Source organism: Cucurbita pepo, chromosome 11 (assembly GCF_057944985.1).
Source record: "Cucurbita pepo subsp. pepo isolate OVF chromosome 11, ASM5794498v1, whole genome shotgun sequence".
NCBI classification, from domain to species: domain Eukaryota; kingdom Viridiplantae; phylum Streptophyta; class Magnoliopsida; order Cucurbitales; family Cucurbitaceae; genus Cucurbita; species Cucurbita pepo.
In genome coordinates, this window is record NC_141808.1 from 13,862,644 (window position 1) to 13,883,680 (window position 21,037).

Here is a 21,037-nt window from a genome sequence, read left to right on the forward strand (position 1 = left end):
CCAACGACGACAGCAATGTCTTCCTCTATGAGAGAGGAGAGTAGGAGACAGAGAAGTCATTGATCGAATGCTTTCCACACCAAATATTTGATGCTAAGTGTTGAGGAGGTTTCTAGTTCAAAGCGAGGTGGTGAAACCATAGTTCCATAACATAGCCCAGCATGTTGTAACTCGCAAGGAGAGGGAGAAGTTGACTTTTCCAAATAAGATAATTGGAGGAAGAAAGTTTGATGATGATCATTTATAATGGTAAGTTTCAGAGACGGGCAAAGGCACCAGAATGATCTGTCTTTATTCATAGGTTCCAATGCCTTTTTATAGGAAATACATAAAACTGCAGAAAAACAGAAATACAGAACACAACTGATCTAGCTCCACTAATAACAAGAAAATAGCTAACAGAAATTGACCTGTTCTAAACCTAGAGAATAGGTCTTTATTGAAATAATCTAAAACTAACTCAACACTTCCTCCCTTGAACTGAACTCGATCAAGAGTTTAGTTCACAACACTCATCCCAAACGCTTCTTTGATCCTTTGAAATGATGCCATCTTCAAAGGCTTTGTCATTATGCCGGCCAGCTGCTCCCCAGTGCTGCAATAGACCAATTTAACTACACCTTTCTTTGTAAATTCTCTGAGAAAATGGTATCGGACCCTTATGTGCTTTGACTTTCCGTGCATGACTGCATTTTTTGACAACTTGATAGTGGACGTGTTGTCACAAAACAGAACCATCTCTTCATCTTGTTCATGCCCGATTTCTTTCAATATCCTTTTTATTCAAATGTCTTTCAGGCACATGTAGCTGCTGCTACATACTCTGCTTCAGTAGTTGACAAAGTGACGATTGGTTGCTTCTTGAGGACCATGTCACAGCTCCTCCACTCATTAAGAAAACATAGCCTGAAGTGCTCCTACTGTCATCCACATCTCCCGCATAGTTACTGTCGGTGTAGCCTAAGAGTTCACTCTTCCCTTCATGTTGATACCATATCCCAAATTCCAGAGTTCCCTTCAAGTACCTTATGATTCTTTTTGCCGTAGCAAAGTACAACTCAGTAGAATTTGCCATAAAACGACTAATAAGACTTACCACAAATATCAAGTCAGGTCGTTAGGCTGTGAGATACATTAAGTTGCCCACCATTTGCTTATATAGCGTTGAATCGACCTTCACACCAGCTTCATCTCGGCCAACCTACTGTCCAGGGACTATCGGATTGCAAACAGAGTTGTAATTTTGCATCCCAAACCTCTCGATCAACTCAGCAGTATATTTTCTATGACATATAAAGATGTCATCAGCCTTCTGCATGACTTCAATGCCAAGAAAATATCTCATCTTCCCCAAATCAGTCATGTCGAATTCATCCACCATGGAGCGCTTAAACTCATTCAACAACCCTCATCATTACTAGTGAACAATAGATCATCAACATAAATGCTCAAATTAGAATTTTACCTCCCTTTTGTTTGATGAATAATGTTTGTTCACTAGAGCTGCTTACAAAACCTTCCTTGACCATATAAGCCTCAATGCGGCTGAACTAAGCTCTAGGCAATTTTTTTAGTCCGTAAAGAGCCTTATGCAGCTTATAACCATGTCCTTCTTCCCTGCTACTTCATAACCTTGTGGTTGTTCAACAAATACATCTTCCTTCAGCTCACCTTGTAGAAAAGCAGATTTGACATCGAGCTTTTAGATTCTCCATCCTTTTTGTGCTGCTAAGCAAAGATCATCCTCACTGTATTCATTCGAGCCACTGGTGCGAATACCTCTGTGTAATCTACTCCGTACTCTTGAGCATACCCTTTTACAACCAGCCGAGCTTTGAACTTGTCTACCTCTCCAAGTTCATTTCATTTGGTCTTGTAAATCCACTTAACCCCAATAGCCTTTGCTCCAATGGAAAGTGCAGTCAGCGACCACGCGTGGTTCCGTTCGATGGATTGTATCTCAGCATCCATCGCTTGTTTCCATTTCTGATGTCCTGCGACTTCTTGAAAACTGGTCGAATCTAATATGACCATGAAAGCTAGAGTTTCAATCTCGACTCTAGCCATGTTTGCTTCTTCCTCTGTATCTGATAGCCCTTCTCCTATGATATAATCTGCAGACCAAATTGGTGGTTTTCTCACCCTACCCGTTATTGCTGTTGTTTCTCCAGTTGGTGGATCGTTTGGTGAAGGAACGTCATCAGTGTATTCTTTTGCTTCTTCCGCTTCCTCTGCATTCTCAACATTTTCATAATCATTTTTCCACTCAAGTTCAATGCTTTCTTCACTAGGATAACCAACATTTTCCCAATTCCACTTCTTATCTTCCTCAAATATCACATCTCGACTGATGTGAACCTTTTTCTCCACTAGATTGAACATCTTAAAGGCCTTGGATTCACTGCTGAAACCTAACAGAACACACTTCACACTTTTGTCATCGAGCTTGCTTCTTTTAACATCAGGGATATGAACATATCCGATATCCAAAAATCCTAAAGTGTTCGACTGATGGCTTTTTTTCACTCCATGCCTCTTCCGGAGTCATATCTTTTACAATGAGTGTAGGAGATTTGTTAAGAATGTGATTCACCCATTGCACAGCATCTGGCCAGAAAGCTTTTGGTACCTCCTTCTCTAATAATGTTGCTGTCACCATGTTCATGATTGTACGATTTTTGCGTTCAACAACGCCATTTTGCTGAGGCATGAAGGCGGTGGTCAGCTGTCTTTTGATTCCATGCGCTTTACAGAATTCCTTGAATGCAATTGAGTTGTATTCTCCTCCTCTATCTGTTCTTAGACATTTGATGAACAATCCAGTTTGCTTCTCTACAAACGCTTTGAATACCTTGAACTGATGAAATGCTTCTGATTTTTCTAGCACAAAATATATCCATGTTTTTCTCGAGAAATCATCAATAAAGCTTATAAAGTACCTTATTTGACTGTTTGATGGTGGATTGATCGGACCACAGAGATTAGAGGGGATAAACTGCAATCTTTTAGTGGCTCTCCACTTGCTCTACTTCAGAAATGGAACATGGTGGTGTTTCCCTTTGACACACACCTCACAGGTGGTTTTCACATCTTCAATTTCAGGTAAACCCACAACAATCTCTTTACTACATAATGTGTGAAGTCCCTTGTAGCTGAGATGCCCATATTGATGGTATCACAGCTCTGCATTGTCTAAAATATTAACCTGCAGGCATCTCTCCTCCTTTGTTTTGTCATTTGATTCACCCAGCAGAATAAACATCCTATTAGCACTCATAACAGATTCTGCTATTTTTCCTCTTGAGGGATGAAAGATGCTGCATGTGTTTCGATCTCCTCCTTTGAATAGCACGTCTAAACTCCTTTCTTGAAATTTTCCAACACTAAGCAGGTTGTTCTTCAATTCCGAAATATAATATACATCGTTGATCACATAGCTTATTCCCTTAAGCATTATTTTCACTACTCCTTTCCCACCAACCATCAGTTTGTGATTGTTCCCAAGCTTGACATTATGTGTGAAGCTAGTGTCCAAGCTTGAGAACATACCTCTTTCTCCACACAGGTTTGAACACTCAGAATCCACGAACCACACATCTCCTCTTTTAGTGCCTTGAAGCTCCACATATGTCATGAGAAAACTTCATCCTTTTCTTCGATCTCTGCAAAATGTGCTCCATTGTTTCCATTTGGACATTCATATTGGAAATGTCCAAGTTGGTGGCAGTTGTAACACTCGATTGTTGCTTTGTTGAATGAGCGTCCTCTGCCCCTGCCTCAACCTCTGTATGATTCTCTGCCTCTGCCTCTGACATTGAGAGCTTGAACACCTTCTTCATGACTGATGTTCTTAAATTTCTTTTCATGTACAGACAGAGAGCTTTGCAGTTCGTCAATTGTCATCTTTCCTGTGTCTTTTGACTCCTCGATGGACACCACCACATATTTGAATTTTTCAGTCAGAGTTCAAAGTATTTTCTCAACAATCTTCAAATCTGACATGTCTTCTCCGTTGCTTCTCATCTTGTTGGAGACAACCATTACTCTTCCAAAATAATCATCGCTGTTTTCTTCATTCTTCATTTCAAGAACCTCAAAATCTCTTCTTAAGGTTTGGAGAAGAGACTACTTCACCCTTTCGTTGCCTCCAAACTTTTTCTTCATCGAATCCCAAATGATCTTGGATGTTTTGCGATTCAAGATCTGTTCAAACACAACCCGATCAATTGCCTGGAACAGGTAGTGCTTCACTTGATGGTCCTTCATCTTGAGCTCCTCAAGATTCCTTTTCTGTGTTGCAGTCACTTCGATTCCCTCTACCGGTTCGGTGTAACCCTTTTCCACTAGACTCCACAAACCCTTGGCACGCAAGAGGTTTTCCATCAATTCACTCCAATAGTCATACTGACCATCAAACTGTGGAATCTTGGTGGGTGTTTTGTCGTCGCTCATTTTCTCTCTTGGATCACTTTGTTTTGCTTTGGCTTTGATACCAAATGATAACGGTAAGTTTCAGAGACTTGGAAAATGCACTAGAATGATCTGTCTTTATTCATAGGTTCCAATGCCTTTTTATAGGAAATACATAAAACTGACTCAACAATCATATGAATTATAGTGTTGAAAGGAAGAAGATGAGAAGAGAATTTGGAAGTGAGAATGTTTGCTTAATTCAATTACACCTAAATGGTGTGTGAAAGTTCTCTATTTATAATCAAATAAATTACAAGAGTATGGAAATAGTAATAAATGGAAAGATACTTATGGGTAAGAAGGCAAATATCTAGTACTAAAATAGTTGCCTATAATAAAATATCAAATTTGATATATATGGTAAACTATAATTTAGTACTAAATATCCTTAACACCCCCCGCAAGCTAAGCGTCAGATTTGAACGAACGTGAAGCTTGGATCTGAAAAATTCAAAGAGAGGTCGAGAAACACTTTTCGTGAAGATGTCAACAACCTAGTTTGAAGGAGGCGTTGAGAAACACTTTCTTGCCCATCGAAAACTGTAGAGGGATCGTCGCTCAGCGGCGATGCTGCCTTGGCTTCGGCAAGAATATGTCTAACCCATGAAGAGGGATCGTCGCTCAGCGACGATGCTGCCTTGTCTCTAGCAAGAATATGTCTAACCCAAGAAGTAGAAGGGGGAAACCTAGAGCAAGGGACAATGTTGAAGCCAGAAGAGTTGCCACATTGGGCGAAGGGGCCAATTTTGGCGAGAAGGGCGGCGGCGACTTGGTTGGCAAAGAGGCCAGTGCGGTGCCCAGATTTCAAAGGTAAATCTCTGCAGATGGTCGATAGGTTTCTCGAGATTCTGTATATTTTCGATGGGAATGCTCATGAGGATTCTGAGGTTAGGGTTTTTGTGAAGGATGAATGGTTGATTGGGAAGAAAATGAGAGAGGCTATGTTGGCTAAGGGGAAACTGATTATGTTGGAGAAGGTGAGGTTGTATGTACAAAGTATGACAAAGGGTGATCTGGAGGTCAAAAAGATGGAGCTGAAGAGTAATCAATCAGCTTCGTTTGCGGCAGCCATGGCGACTGCTCCCCGATGTCAAAGCTAGCAGTGGTGGTGGAGAAGAATAGTAGAGGATTCAGAAGCTATTTAAAAGAAAGAATCGTGGTTATTAAACCGAAAGGGCTCTGATACCATGAGAATGTTTGCTTAATCCACCACACCTAAATGGTGTGTGAAAGTTCTCTATTTATAATCAAATAAATTACAAGAATATGGAAATAGTAATAAATAGAAAGATACGTAATGGTAAAAAGGCAAATATCCAGATATTTGCCTATAATAAAATATCAAATATGATATATATGATAAACTATAATTTAGTACTAAATATCTTTAACAGGAAGTTATGGAGAAGATAATACGAGGGTTGCTAAACCGAAGGGGCTCTAGTACCATGAAAATTTTGTTAAAACTAGCATACCTAAATGATGGTGAAAGTTCTTTATTTATAATCATTTACAAAATCAAGTAAATTACAAAGAATGTGGAAAGAAAAATAAATGCAATGGTAATAAATGGATACAAGATATTTTTTTATAATAAAGGGTCTGAGACCTATACCAATCTATATTTCTTAGGCAGCTATCCTAAACAGACAAATTGAATGTGTATTTACTGTTCTACACACGGTTCACGCGTGCGAGTATGGACCCACCAATCGGTTCGCTTACCTCCTGGGCCCCTTTCTTGTCGGGCGAGCATTTTCTGGTTCTTGTTAATGACAAATACTCATTTAGGAATAACGATCATGTCAAAAGATCTTATTGCATGTCATTCATATCATGTCACGTGTATCATATCATAAGCATATCGTGTCTCCCAACATATCATGTCATACCGTACACGTATCATATCATAAATCATAACACAATATGTGTTGTACCATCAAACATATTATACCATAACATATATCATATCATAAGATATATATCTATTATTCACGTATCGTATCTCAAACATATCATTAAATGCATCATACCATAACATATATCATATCATTCGCATATCATGTCTCAAACATATCGTCAAACGCATTACATCATAACATATACCATATTATTCACATATCATATCATAACAAGTATTATATCTCAAACATATCATCAAACGCATCACATCATACATATATCATAAACATTTCACACATATCAAGTATATGACACGTGCAGAACCACAGGCACGTGGCATCATACAACATCAATTTCTAACCATGCCGACAGTAAAACCACTTACTTGGTTGACCTTAGCCAACGATCTATCCTATTTTCAAGATTGACTTGACTTGTCCCTCGAAGTTTGTAATGACCTTGCAGAGGAGTGGAGGGAAGGATTCAACAACCCATTTTCAAATCAAAACATGTTCATCATGTGGCTTCCGTCACGTCAAGAGGAAACTCTACCGCTGAGTTATATCCCTTCCCTTGCGCCTATCGAAAAAAGAACGGACTAATCCTTCCACCATTTTACTAAAAACAAAAAACAAGAACAACTTTATGAATTTTTTTTAGTTTTCAAAATTTGATTAGGTTTTTAAAAATATTAATAAAAATAGATAAAAACATTAATTTAAATAAATAAATTATTATATATATATATATATATATAAAGAAAGGTGGAGCGACTGGAGCGAGAAACTTAGTATGGAGAAACCTATTTGGGTGGATGGATGACATTGATTTGATTTGGAAACCCTGAAATCCCCATAGTTCCTGGAAAATTCCCCTCTGATGAACTGCTTCTCCCAATTCTCTATCTACACTCGCGCCATTTTCAGAGCCACCAATCTTGCTTTTGCAGCTTCCACCTCCATTCATGGCTGCCGCTTTAATCCCTACTGGACCTCGAGCTTTCACAGCGTCACTCTTAAACTTACTCCTTTAGACTCCTTGTGTTCCAGATTTCGTCTACGTTGCTACTCCTCTCGAAAACCCCGCAAGGGCGCTTCTCCTTCTCCCAACTTAGATTCTAAACCTCCCATGGAACCAGACATGGGCGACTTCTTTGTCGTTCGGAAGGGGGACGTTGTTGGAGTCTATAAAAGTTTTACCGACTGTCAGGCGCAAATTGGATCTTCGGTATTCATTTTTTTTACTTTTGAGTGGTGATTTAACACATTTTGAATTCATGTTCTCTCTGCGAACTTAGATTAGGTTTTCCTACTGGTTACATTTAATTGTTTTTGAAGTATTGGCTCAGTGATCGATCAGTTCAGCATACTTCTTATTGCTTAAGGATTTTGTCTTACTTGACAAGCATAGTTCTTTGTTAATTTTACTTATGGTTGCCGGTTTGTTGTAACTGGTGCATTTCGTTCAGTGGATTAAGCTCGGGTGTTATCGTTTCTTTTCTGTGGCAGATATGCGATCTTCCTGTTAGCGTGTATAAGGGACACTCATTGCCGAAAGACACTGGGGAATATCTTGCTTCCGTCGGGCTTAAGAATGCTCTGTACACTATTAAAGCTGCAGATATGAGACCTGATCTTTTCAGTTCGCTCGTTCCTTGCACTTTTCATGTATGATGCTTCATTAGTTGAATGATTATCGAGTTAAAAGTTTAAGAGAACATTACTGTCATGAATTATATAAGAAAAAAGTAGGAAAAATATAGTAATTCTGCTCTTATACTAGACTTATTCAAGCATCACAAAGATTAATATTTCCCAAATGTTAGATCATCTATGTTTGGTCATTATTGAAGAGGGTGAATTTGGCCCTATCATGGGATGCTCTACAGATGTTTGCGAGAAAGGAGCATATTGTTTTAGTCTCCCTAGGTCACAATTTTGAGTTTGTACTCCATGCCTCCCTTGCCTTGTAATTTTCTATTTTGTAGAGAACACGGTTTCATGTTTTATAGGAAGAATAGTATAACTAGCACAGTTTGCACTTTAAAGTCAGACGATGAAGGCTGTAAACTACAACAACATGAAGCATTTTATACATATTGGTTTTTTACAATAGCAAATTAGGATGTTAGGTTTTCAATTTTGTTTTTATGTAGATTCAATCTCCTTCCTGGACTATCTTTATGCACTCTAGCATAAGTTTGTTATATTTATAAAATGTTTCTGTTTTCCAGGATGAAGCTACTTCTCTTAAAGGTGAGGCTTCTGGCCAGGATGCCATAAAGAAGAGATCAAGAGAGACCATTGTATCAGAAAATATTGTAAGTTGATTTTCATGTCATCTTCTAAGCTAAAATTTTAATTGAAGCGATAAAGCTCTTTACAAAGGAACTTGCAACACTGAATTTGATATGCAACTTATGGTTTTTGTTGTCAATGCTTGTTTACTTGGGGTTAATGCAGATTTAAATGTTTGCAGGGGTCAACTGTTTTAACTCCTACTTCAAAAGATCCCTTGAGGAAACATGTCAAGTTGGAAGATTCCGTTGTGTCCCAAGCACCCTCTAACCATGTAAGTCAAAGTCTCGGTGATGTCATAGTGATTGGACCAATACTATGAACTGCATACTCTTGTCTGTAGCTAAATATTTGTGTACATGTGATTCTGTATTTTTTGCCTAGTGTTGCTTAAGTGGTTGATTAAAAAAATAAATAAATTACTGCATTTGTTTGTTGTCCTCTGAGTTGTATCAATTTTTATTTTAGTCTATTAATTAGGACGTAAAGTTCTGTTTCTAAACTAATTATGTATTTGATTGTATCCTTGTGTTGTTAACATCATTCAAAAGGTGCCAGCTCGTTAAACCTTCAGAATTTTCACATCTGTCAACTGATATCAAGTCATCAATTTCGTTATGATCATAATAAGGTTGGTACCGGGTAGTTCTTATGCAAAGATATAATTAGGGTCTGAAATATTACTTTTAATTTAAAAGGGCCAAAATGAAACCAGCAAATGGTTGTGGTTTCCTGATGGTAATCATATTTTATAATGAACTAGCGAGGATGCAAACTAGTGGAGTCTCTTTTTAGTTTTGTTTTGACGCTGATATGCTTTCATTTCATTGTCCAGATTCCAAAATGATATTTCCATAATACAATGGAATAGTCCCTTAGTTTATTTTTCAACTTACTCGACAGATTTTGATAGCCATTATAATATTTCATGTACAGGAATCTTGCTTTCTAGAATTCGATGGTGCCTCAAAGGGAAACCCTGGGCAAGCTGGTGCAGGAGCTGTTCTACGAGCTCATGATGGGAGTGTGGTATACATTCTTCCGTTTAGATCCCACATTACTTATGTATTCTTATTTATATATACCTAATCTATCTCTCCCCCCCTTGGAATAGATATGTAGACTGCGTGAAGGCCTAGGTATAGCAACCAATAATGTTGCTGAATATCGAGCAATTCTTTTAGGGTTGAAGTATGCACTTGAGAAAGGGTTTACTAGGATCCATGTCCAAGGCGACTCCAAACTTGTCTGTATGCAGGTTGGTTAAAATATTTTTCCCTTACAAGTATTGTTGTGTTTTTGTATTTATGTTTATGTTTATGTTTTTTTTAATTTATTTGTCAACTTAATTCTTGTTGTGGCCTCACATTGTAAGCTTGTTAAGTAGGTCTCATTTTGTCTTTTATATTTAGGAAAAATTCGGAGGCATGGTTTTAATGGTTGTCTTAGGACTAAGAAGTTCAAAGCTGAAAACTTTGTATTTAAAGATAATCCTTGTAAATTATTATTACACTGTAAGAAACATTTGTACTGAAGGGAAATAATTAGTCCAAACTGCATGAAACTAATGTTGTCATACCCGATTCCGGGAACATCCCAATAGTTTTCCTGGCCCATGGTTTGCAGTCTCTGTGAAAATACTATTTCATCGAGAGTTGTACTTCTATTTTCTTCAAAGGGAAGGAGGCTAACGTCATTTTGTCGATATGCCTGCTCTGTGAAGATTCCCTTGACACTACTTTCACCCTAACCCAAGGGGGCAGGAACGTTAGAAGAAAACACACCAATTGATAAATTGAAAAAGAAGTTGTAGAACATTTGTTTAAGGCATTCTGATTCCTGAAACTTTTTCTTGCTATCGATTGCCCCTTTTATCAACACATGGGATGAAGTTTTAATGCAGTGGAACAATTTTCTGGTTAACAACATTGACGAAAAACCTTTCCTCTATTGAGATGTTAACAGACCTTACCTTCAAGTTGAAAAGTATATCATCATCAATGTAGCTCACTTCCATATGAGTTCTTTTGAATATCTAGCATTGGTTTTTGTGGCTCAGCATTGTGGAGGTTCATTAATAGAAAGTTGTAGGAAAGATCCAGAATTTGAACCAAACACAGTTCTCATATGGAGTTAGAAATTTACTAATTACTATGCATAGCAATTAAAGAATTAAAATGTATCTGGCCACGTCTTTTGGTTAGTTGCATTTTCAATTTCGCATCCCCAGTTTCTCTCGCTTGTAGTATGGTTTTGCTGAAATACAGTGTTTATGTAAATATTTAATATTAGGGACATTTAAAGCTGCAACTGTTTTGTTATTGTCAACCTCCGTATATCAAAAGCATCCTTATCTCTTAGTCCTACCTCTCTGTCTGGATCCATCTGTTTTTTTGTAAAAAATAAAATTCATGGCATCTTCGTTTGTTCCCCTTGTTCTTGTGTATTCTAAATCAAGCATACTTCATTGAACAGGTTCAAGGATTATGGAAGGTAAAAAATGAGAATATCGCTGAGTTATGTAATGAAGTTATGAAGCTGAAGGATAAATTTCTCTCCTTCGAGATCAGTCATGTACTAAGGGTCAGTACCATTAATTCCTTTCTATTTGCATCTCACGATGTTGTGTAGTTGGTTTCTGCATATTATTGTTTCTTATGCTCTACGCACTTCACTATTTAAGATCTGAAGGTGGTGAAAAAAAATATATCCTCAAGGGTCAGTACCCTACAAACATAGGCTTAAACTGTAGCCTTATTTTAGTTCAGTTTTTCGATAGAACAGTGAACGTAAGTCAAGTTTGAGTTTGCACGTTGCTTTCTCCACATTATTTGTCCGACAACCGAACGAGACTTGCATACTCGAAAAAATAATAAATACGTACTCATAAAACAGTCTGGTACTTATTCCTTATCAAGGTAATGTCCTTAATGGAACTGGATACCAATTCTAGCGACCATTGAATCCATTTTCTTATTTGTTGATATCTGTACTTGTTCATTCTTTGAAATTCTGACATTCTGTCGTTCATTCTGGAAAGAATCTAAACTCTGAAGCCGATGCTGAAGCAAACTTGGCTGTCACTCTACCTGGTAATGCTTATTTGAAATAATTCTAATAACTACTTTGAGTTTTCCTTAAAGTTTAAGAGTAACCAAGGTGGTCCTTCCTATTGCAGACGGCGAAGCCCAAGAGTTTCAAGAATAATAGTTAGAATGCACGGCAGGATACATCTTACAGCATAGAATTATTTTCTGAGGAATGCATTTATAGTCCAATGCTTTGTATGCTACTATTCTTTCCCCAAGGTTGACACGATCTTTGGGCGTTGTTTCGGTTGCTCGCTTATGCTCCATGACCCTGACTTAGCGAACTGAAGTTCTAGTGGCAATGGACTGGACAGTGCACAAGTGCATTTGTCCTGCATATATGAGATAAGAGTCCTAATTCAATTTATAACTGGAATGTTGCAATTATTTTCTTATTCATGTTACCAGTTGATTAGGCAATGATGCAGGCTATAATCGAGAATTAAAGAACACAGAAATTTTGGATTGTTCAATGAAGATCTTTGAGAAAGACGTTTTTTTTTTCTGCTTCAGCCATCGAGGATTGTCAAACTTTGTAGCTTTTTCTCTAGTTTAAGTCTTGATTAGATCTTCTATTCCTTCAGTTGGCTACTGGCGTTTATAGTCTTCTTCTTTTCTAATTTCAGAATTGGTTAGATCAAATAAGACTTGTGACAATCTCAAATTGATTGAGCAATATTTAAATATTCAGTAATTCTTAATTTGTCGTTAAGTCTTATGTTATTGGTTGTATGTTATTGGTTGGTTCCTTCGTTAGATGTCTTATTCATAGATATCATTGTCATTATTATCATAGAGTTGTGGCTAATAGGCCCTAGAGGCGTCATCTTAGTGCTTGTATCCAACTAATAGTTCTCATCCGTTATAGACACTGCTATGAGATTCTCTAAGAGGGTTTAGTTGGTATCCCTTTAATAGGGTCATAACATAAAGCAACAATAAAGAGGTTGTGATCAATCTAGGGTTGAAAACCCCCTAACGGCACCCACAAGGCACTCATAGATTTTTCTTTGAGGCATGCATTTTCAAGGTTCACCATGCCAACCGAGCAGGTTCACCTTGGTTTATATGCATCGACTTATTCCATTGATTTATCATTTCACTTTTTCGCCTCCAACCACATATTTACAAATCGACAATTGTAGTCATGCTTCTCTTTCAATTTTGTTCGAGTTTTGACCTCTTGAATTTAGTCGATTCCATTATTGTTTGGACAAATTCACTGATTCAGTTTGACCACTCCTGGTTGGTTCAGCTTTAAGGTCAATGTGCTTTAGTTTTTTCCTTTGTTTTAAGCTACCTTGAAGAAGACTAGTTTAGATTGATTTTGCGATTTTGCGATTTGGCATAAGTCTAGGTACTGCAATAGAGTCGTCGTTGTTCAAGCAAGCAATGCACCAAGGTTTGAAACAAATACATCTCTTCGATGGAAGGAAATCGAAGAATCTCAAGTTTCTTATGCAACCAATAGGCGGCATTGCTGCCCGAATTGGTACCTAGAGTTTGGTTTATTCCGAGGAGCTAGCCTCAAACGTCCTGAAAATAAGAGATGGGGATTTAAACCGCCTAGATGTCCTTAGAGACTTAGATGACCACCACGACAATCCTAGAGAAAAATAAAGGTAGCTTGTATGCCGATAGCAGTTAGTACAATATATTTTCGGAGCTCTCACCTTCCTTTCTACTTCGGTAAAGTACCGTTGAGTTAGATGTGAGCTTAGTTAGGGACGTATGACCTGAGAGAGAGTGGCTGTATTACCCTATGTGGTGGATCGTCCTTTGGGAGGACGTTGATCATGCAGGTAGTCAGTGGAGCTGACACATACAAGGGGTAGAGCCCCCGACCTTGGGCGACTACATGGCTTGTGGGCTCGCCAGCTACCTCCCGTGGATGACGAGCATGCTAGTACTCACCATGTTGTTCCTATCTATTAGAGAGTGTTCATTAAGATAGCAGACTCAACATCAAATACCTGCTTCTATTGCATAGGCTAAGCTAGTTACCCAAAAGTATGCACAACAAGAGCAATACACCTAAAGCCTAGAGTAAAGCGCATGGTTACCTACTAGGTTTTAGATGCGATAAAAACCTACAAGTAGTAGTTTGCTTACCGAACATATTTATATACTCACTCATTTCTCCTTTTTTTAGGTGTTTGCAGGTTGTCGGTCGAGGTGGAAGAACATTCAAGAGTTGTGTGGTCATAGAGAGAGTCGTTCCGAGATGTCAGTCCGCTTTTACATTTTACAGTCTTTTGTATTTTGCTTTATGATTGTATCTCAAACCCGTTTCCTCGTTTGTAATATCTTGAATAGCACCGTCTTATAATTAGATTTTATCTTATATTTAATTTTGGTGGTGTTGACTTTATTTCTATTTAAATTTTACTTAATTTTCATATTTTATTTTATTTCACCTTTTTCTTTTATTTGCTTTTATCTTCTCTTTTTAGTCACGATTGAGGGTTTGAAGCCTCAAAACTTAGGTCATAACACTTTTCTTGTCCTCGATTAGGTTCCCGAGCTCTTAATCATTTTTATGCCCTAACTAAGTACCATAGTTCTAGACTTGATATTCTTCAGAGGTATTTTGGTAATTTTTAGTTTCTTACTATATGGTTCAAATGGTTCAAAGCTTCTACCTGTAAATAGAATCGAGCATAATAATAAAAGAATTTTTATTGCTGGATTCCTTCTTCAAACCTTTTTTTCCTATCAACCCTTAGATTATAGAATCCAACCTCGTAATTTAAGAATCACTGTACCATCAAAGTCGTGGTTGGAACTCGAGTTTTATGTTTATTTATCCTTTGATACTTTCTACAGAGTTAAAAATAAAAATAAAAATAAAAATCATCTAACAAACATTCCAAAAATAATTTAACTCATTATGGTGTTGTATTGTGGAAGAATTTTAGTTGTGAACGTTGAATTTCTGTGCAAGCTTATCGTGTGTATGAACTCCTTATGAATGCTTCATAGATTGGAAGTCCACCTTAATAGAGTTGTAGAGAGACACTTGGTGAATATTTCTCCTTAAGAACTCGAGCCTATAAAAGTCTTGGGTTTCCACGAATCTTCATTAGGTTTCTACGTTCGTGTTTTCTTGCAATGACTTTTAACACCCGTAAATCTTTTAACAATGACAAAATTTTAGAAGAGAAATCGTATAGAATATTTTTTTATCAAATAAATAAAAACTCGTCGATAATATAGTGAAAAATATAGTATATAAAATCATTTCATAATTTAAACAAATCTCTTTAAAAAAATTTAATCAAGTTAAAACATAAAATAAATTAAAGAGTTAGATTGAGATATAAAAAAAATAACAGAATTAAAGAAATTAAATGATGTAAAAACAGTTAACAAATGGGTCGTTGTAGTATAGTGGTAAGTATTCCCGCCTGTCACGCGGGTGACCCGGGTTCGATCCCCGGCAACGGCGTTTTCCTTTTTATATTTACATTTAATTGCTCAAAACGGTTCGTTTAATAAATTAAGTGCAACTCCAACTTTGACTTTACTATTTATTTTTTCTTCAAATTTTTAATGTAACATTGACTTCAGATTTTTATATATTAAAATTACTGAATAAAAATTAAATGTTTAGAAATTTAATAATTTAATAGCAAAATTAAATTAAAAAGTTAACAAAAAAAAATTGAATAATTTACTGATACCTATTTACGTTGGCCTTGTAATTAGCTTCTTCTTCGAAACGTGAAGCAGATTGGACGTTTAAAAATACAATAATAATTTATTTGCATTTTAAAAACGAAATTTAAAACATAAAACATACCTACGTTATACGTTATATATTTGCATTATCCAAAATAAAGTTTAAATTTAAATACAATAAAGGAATGGAATTCAAGACAGATAACAAAACGACACAAATTATTATAGACTCTAGGTTTAGATCTTCACTTGCTCCAGATCCACTCTCGTCTTCGACCAGGTTCTAGTTACAATCTAAAAAACATATAAGAACTAGGGCGAGTATAAAATTTAGTAACCTACTTGTAGGCTCTTAATCGTGTCCATGGTAGATACTACGGTATTATATTCTAACATGGTTTCTATTCTAAGGATCTTTGTCAATCTAGTGCTTAACCCGTATGTTTACGGATCTTGATCAACTGTAGATACTAAGGTATTATATTCTAACCTGGCTTATCCTATGTCCATAGGGGCATTTTCATTATTTTTCACCGAACCATGTTTATGCCCTAAAAAAATTCCAATTACTTTGAAATCATGGAAAGTTATTCATAACGTCATAATTAGGCCTCATAAATTTTTAGTCCTCGATTTCCAACCTTAGGGCATGCAAAGTTATGCCCTAAGGTTCTAGCTCATTTCCAAACGATTCATATAAGTAAAACTTGAGAAAAGACCAAAGTTGCTACTTATTCGCATAGATGGTTAGACCTCGATTTTGCACCCTAGATGTCCAAAATTCTCCCAATTTTCTTTTATAGATTCTACCGGGCGTTAATTAAAGGAACCAAAAGGAGTTGGGTGAGAGCCGATTTTGAATGAGCTCGAAATCATGAAAAACTCAAGGTGGTCCAGTTCGGGTGACATGGTTGGTCCAATTGAACCAGCCATGTCATTGTCTTCAACCTTAGAATTTAAGGGAAGACGTGGCTTCCTACGTCTTTAATCTTTAATTGCCTTCTCCAGTCTTGTATGTTAGTTTTCTCGCCTTGATTTCTTCTACAAACTTATATAGAACGTTGAAGGAACCTTGTTTTGTTGGCTCTCGTTACTATACCCGAATTTAACCTTGAAGAAAACCTGTATTGGTCCTTGATTCCTTCAACAAAAACCATCCTTTCCCTTGAAGTTGAATTACTAGGTCAGAGTTTTTTTTTTCTTTTTTTTCAAAAATCACATAAAAAAAAAATCTTTTATCGTCACAAAGCTAAATGAATAGGATTTAACCAAAAACATCGAGGGTAGGAATTAAAATTTTGAATTATCCCTAAATTGATCAAAATTTACCCATGAACGAATTTCTCCCAATTCTCCTTGTCCAAATCTCAAACATCTTTATGGTCTTCTACAAATTTACATCTTAAACTCTCTAGAATTGAATGAAATTAATCTTACACGATGAACCCGTGAAAAATATTTGCTCATGAAGAATTTATATAGTGTGGCGATTCAAATTTAGATAGTCCATAAATGTCTGAAAAATACTTTCTCATAAAGAACAAATTGGACATAATGTGGAGATAATGTCCAATCTTGGCAAGGCCCATGTAGTTATTGATGTCTTATGTAGAAAAGTGGCACATACCTCATCTGTTAAGTGTTGAGACAGAGACCTCATGCTGTTTGCGATCTCTTGAGTGTTCTTCAATGGAAGTACGAGGATTTATCGATGGAATTACGTCTAGTTTCAAAATATTACTCGATAATTTGGCTCATTTATGGTGGATATGTGTGGAAGGAGATTGTTTAATTCCATGAATTGTCTCTACTCATTTTGTTTGACAAAAACAACTGTTTCACGACTAATTTTTAGAGAAATTTGTAAAGGACGTTGGGTATATGATTGAACTTTAACACAAATTTTTCTTTCGAACTAAATTGAACTTTTTGGTGTTACTATAAACTTGCGAAAGGGTTTTATGAAATGACAAAATAAAGAGTTTTTTGAGATGAAAAAAATAAATAAAAAATTTTGAAGTATTTTGCTTAACTAATCATTTTATAATTTAGACAAATGTATTTCATTTTAATAAGTGAAAATAAAATAAATGAAAGAGTCGGATTGAAATAAAAAAAAACAATAAAATAAATAAATAAGGTTACTTACCTCAAACTTTAAAAAGGACTCGATTTTTAATTAGTAAACAATTTTAAGAAAAATAGACAAACAAGTCGTTGTAGTATAGTGGTAAGTATACCCGCCTGTCACGCGGGTGACCCGGGTTCGATCCCCGGCAACGGCGTTTTCTTTCTCTGTTTACTTTATTAGCTCGAAACGGTTCGTTTTGAATAACTTCCGCTTCCGTGTTTCTTTCAACTTTTTATTGTAATTTTATTTTACGAATTTTAATAGCCAATGAGTCGTTGTAGTATAGTGGTAAGTATTCCCGCCTGTCACGCGGGTGACCCGGATTCGATCCCCGGCAACGGCGTTTTCCTTTTTATTTACATTTATGAGCTCAAAACGGTTTGTTTTGTATAACTTCCACTTCCGTGATTCTGCCAATTTCCTTGTCGTAATGAAATGTCACGAATTTAAAATACTTTATACCATCATTTGTGTGTGTTTTCTTGTATGTATATTTTAAATTAGCATAGTCATTATGCAAAATACAAAAACTACAAAAAAAAATATATGTATATATATTGTTATGCACATTTAATAATATTTTTTTTTTATATAAACTTTTTTCTTAATAATATTTTTCTAAATAGTTTCTTTTTAGCTAAATTCAAATTCCATCTTACAAGTTAACAAGTTGAGTGGAAGTATACGAGAGAGTATCGAAAAACGCTTGGTTAAGGACCCTGCCACCTAGGCATCATGGAATTGGCTAGTGAGGAAAGGCATACCCATTTAGGGTCAAGAATAACCTACTCTTTACTAAAGTAAATCGATGGTACATTCCCCGTTCGGAAACCTGAGGAGACTTCTACTAAAGAAATGCCACGACACTCCGTGGGTAGGTCACAATGAATGGCAGTGAACCTACACCCTCCTTAGAAAGGGGTTTTATTGGCCTAACTTTCTAGACAATGTGACGCAATTCATGAAGACATGTCTCATCTGCCAATGAGACAAGGCAGAACAGGCGAAACTTGCAGGGTTATTAGGACCCTTACCAGTCCCCTCTCAACCATGAGAGAGTGGATCTCTTGTCTTTTTCACTCACCTCCCCAAGGTAAGAGAATTCGAGTCTTTCTTAGTGATTGTGGATAGATTTTTCGAGTACGCCACGTTCGTCCCGACTTCCAAGTCGTGTTCCCTGTTGGATCGGTATGGCAACCCTAGAGGGGGGGTGAATAGGGTTTTAACGATAAAAGTGTTTAAACGTGATTAATTTTTCTAATGATAAAACTTTTTACAAATAAGTAGAATATGATAATTACTAGAACAAAATAATTAAATCAAAACAATAATCAAGTAGAACATGCAATAACTCACAATAATAATTTTGAAATTAAATAGAAAAGAGTTAGAGAAAATGACACCGTAGTTTTATAGTGGTTCGGTCAAACTCGACCTACTCCACTCCCCAAGCGCCTCTTGGGAATTTGAATAAAGAACTTTCTCGACTCTTTCCACGGATCTGAGCCAAACCGCTACACCGCTCTTTTTACGAGTTCAAGAGCAAACTCAATCCTTTCCACGGCGCAGGATCAAACCGATACAAGTATTTGAGTTTGATAATAACACACCACAACTCTCTCAAAGAGTAGATTTACAATTTGGGGTACTCACAACTATTTCCTCACAATATAATAATAATCCCTCTCAAGAATAAGATGAAAAGAAATAAACTTGTAAGCTTGGAGAGAGCAACAAACAATGGAGACTTTGAACAAATGAGGATTGGAGAATGTAGGTAAGTTGTGTATTTTAAAATGTGGGAAAGATGAGTTTATATAGAGAAGAAAAGTGGCAAAATATAGGATTGAATATTGACCATTGGATTGTGTTAGGAATAATGGAAGGTGGAGATTAAAAGTAAATAAATAAGAAAATTTTCTAAATTCATTTATTTCAAAATTTTAATATAATAGTAATATAATATAATAATAATAAAAAGTTATGTGAGTAACGGTCAAATGAAATTCAAAATTTATTATAAATATAATAATATAATAATAATAAAAATTATGTGAATAACTACCAAAATTTTAAAATATAATAATATAATAATATAATATAGTAATAATAAAAATCGATGTGAGTAACGGTTAGGTTCACATCTATATTTTGTAAAAATAACTTTATTTAAAAATATAATAATAAGAAAAACTCCACCATTTGTTACTCTCCCAAAATCATAAATGTCATACTTTGATATATTTTGATTTTTCCATCATTTTGATTTTGCTGCCACATCATCACGTCGGGTATGTTGTCTCGACTGTAATTTCTTCGTTTTAGCTCTGATTTGAGTAATTGAAAAGTCGTTGAAATTGTTATTCCCGACCTTATACTGTGGACAGTTCAAAATACTGAAAATAGTTAATAATTAAAAAGTAGGTTTGTTATCATCAAAACATCAATTAATTGATTGAAATTAATTAAAGTGAGATGAAGGGCCAAAAAGCCAACATTCCCCTGAAACAACTACCCAACTATTCTTCCAAAACGTTGTCAAGTTGCGGGGAATTTCCACAAGTATCATCAGTGATCGTGACAGAAGATTCACGGGAACCTTTTGGACCAAGCTATTTAAGTTAATAGAGTGAAGTCTAAACATCTCTTTTAAGTTATTATCCCAGACAGATGGACAAACTAAAAGATTTAATAGCATGCTTGAAGAATTCCTACGTCACTTTATCGATGCATGACATAAGAACTGGGTCCAGATGGTTCGATGTTGCTCAGTTTAGCTTCAATTGTCAGCGGACCCCCTTTGAGATAGTATGCGGCAGACAACCACTCATGCCTCATGTCATTGACCATCCTTATGCTGGAAAAAGTCCACATGACTACAACTTCACTAAGGAGTGGAAGCAACCTTTGAAGTGGTATGTGCCTACTTGGAATAAGATTCACGACGAATGAAGAAGTGAGCAGACCTAAAACGCAAACCATTGAAATTCCAAACCAATGACCAAGTTCTGATCAAGTTGAGACTAGAACCGTTTTGATTGTGAGCAAATATGGACCAAAAACTAGTACGGAAGTACGAAAGGCAGTCAAAGTCATCAAAAAAGTCGGGAGGACTTCATACCGTTTTCAACTACTAACATGGATGAACTCCATCCTGTCTTCCATGTAAGTAGTTTGAAACGATACCATATAAACGACGACGATCATCGATGTAACGAAGTGACACGATCTCCAATCATGATGAAAGATACAAGCCAAAAAGAAGTAGAAGAGATCCTGGTCGAGAAAACACGTCACATTGCCAACCAAAGGCGAAACGGGCAAGAGTTCTTAATCATGTGGAAAAGGCTCTCAGAGGAAAAAATCAGGTGGGAACGCCAATGACCTGAAGTCGTTCGCACTTCAAATTACTACGTTTGAAGAAATGAGACAGTTGCCAGGGACGTCAATCAATTAAGTGAGGG

At 36.3% G+C, this 21,037-nt stretch overlaps 2 protein-coding genes and 2 non-coding genes across 4 annotated transcripts; 3 read left to right on the top strand and 1 right to left on the bottom strand.

Annotated features, from left to right (window-relative positions):
* Window positions 1-814: 814 nt before the first annotated feature.
* On the bottom strand, window positions 815-1,381 carry LOC147790391 (secreted RxLR effector protein 161-like). Its single transcript, XM_087128669.1, has 2 exons — window positions 1,206-1,381; window positions 815-1,082 (listed from the first exon to the last, which is right to left on the bottom strand). Exons 1-2 carry the CDS (start codon window positions 1,379-1,381, stop codon window positions 815-817), a joined length of 444 nt encoding a protein of 147 aa, XP_086984795.1.
* A 5,774-nt stretch (window positions 1,382-7,155) lies between these two features.
* LOC111806115 (uncharacterized) lies at window positions 7,156-12,473 on the top strand. Its single transcript, XM_023691471.2, has 9 exons — window positions 7,156-7,602; window positions 7,884-8,042; window positions 8,609-8,695; window positions 8,854-8,946; window positions 9,609-9,701; window positions 9,787-9,930; window positions 11,148-11,255; window positions 11,713-11,764; window positions 11,851-12,473. Exons 1-9 carry the CDS (start codon window positions 7,255-7,257, stop codon window positions 11,877-11,879), a joined length of 1,113 nt encoding a protein of 370 aa, XP_023547239.2. The 5' UTR covers window positions 7,156-7,254; the 3' UTR covers window positions 11,880-12,473.
* Window positions 12,474-15,137: 2,664 nt separating this feature from the next.
* TRNAD-GUC (transfer RNA aspartic acid (anticodon GUC)) lies at window positions 15,138-15,209 on the top strand. Its single transcript has one exon. It is a non-coding gene; the product is annotated as a tRNA-Asp (tRNA).
* Window positions 15,210-17,655: 2,446 nt separating this feature from the next.
* Window positions 17,656-17,727, top strand: TRNAD-GUC (transfer RNA aspartic acid (anticodon GUC)). Its single transcript has one exon. It is a non-coding gene; the product is annotated as a tRNA-Asp (tRNA).
* Window positions 17,728-21,037: the final 3,310 nt, after the last annotated feature.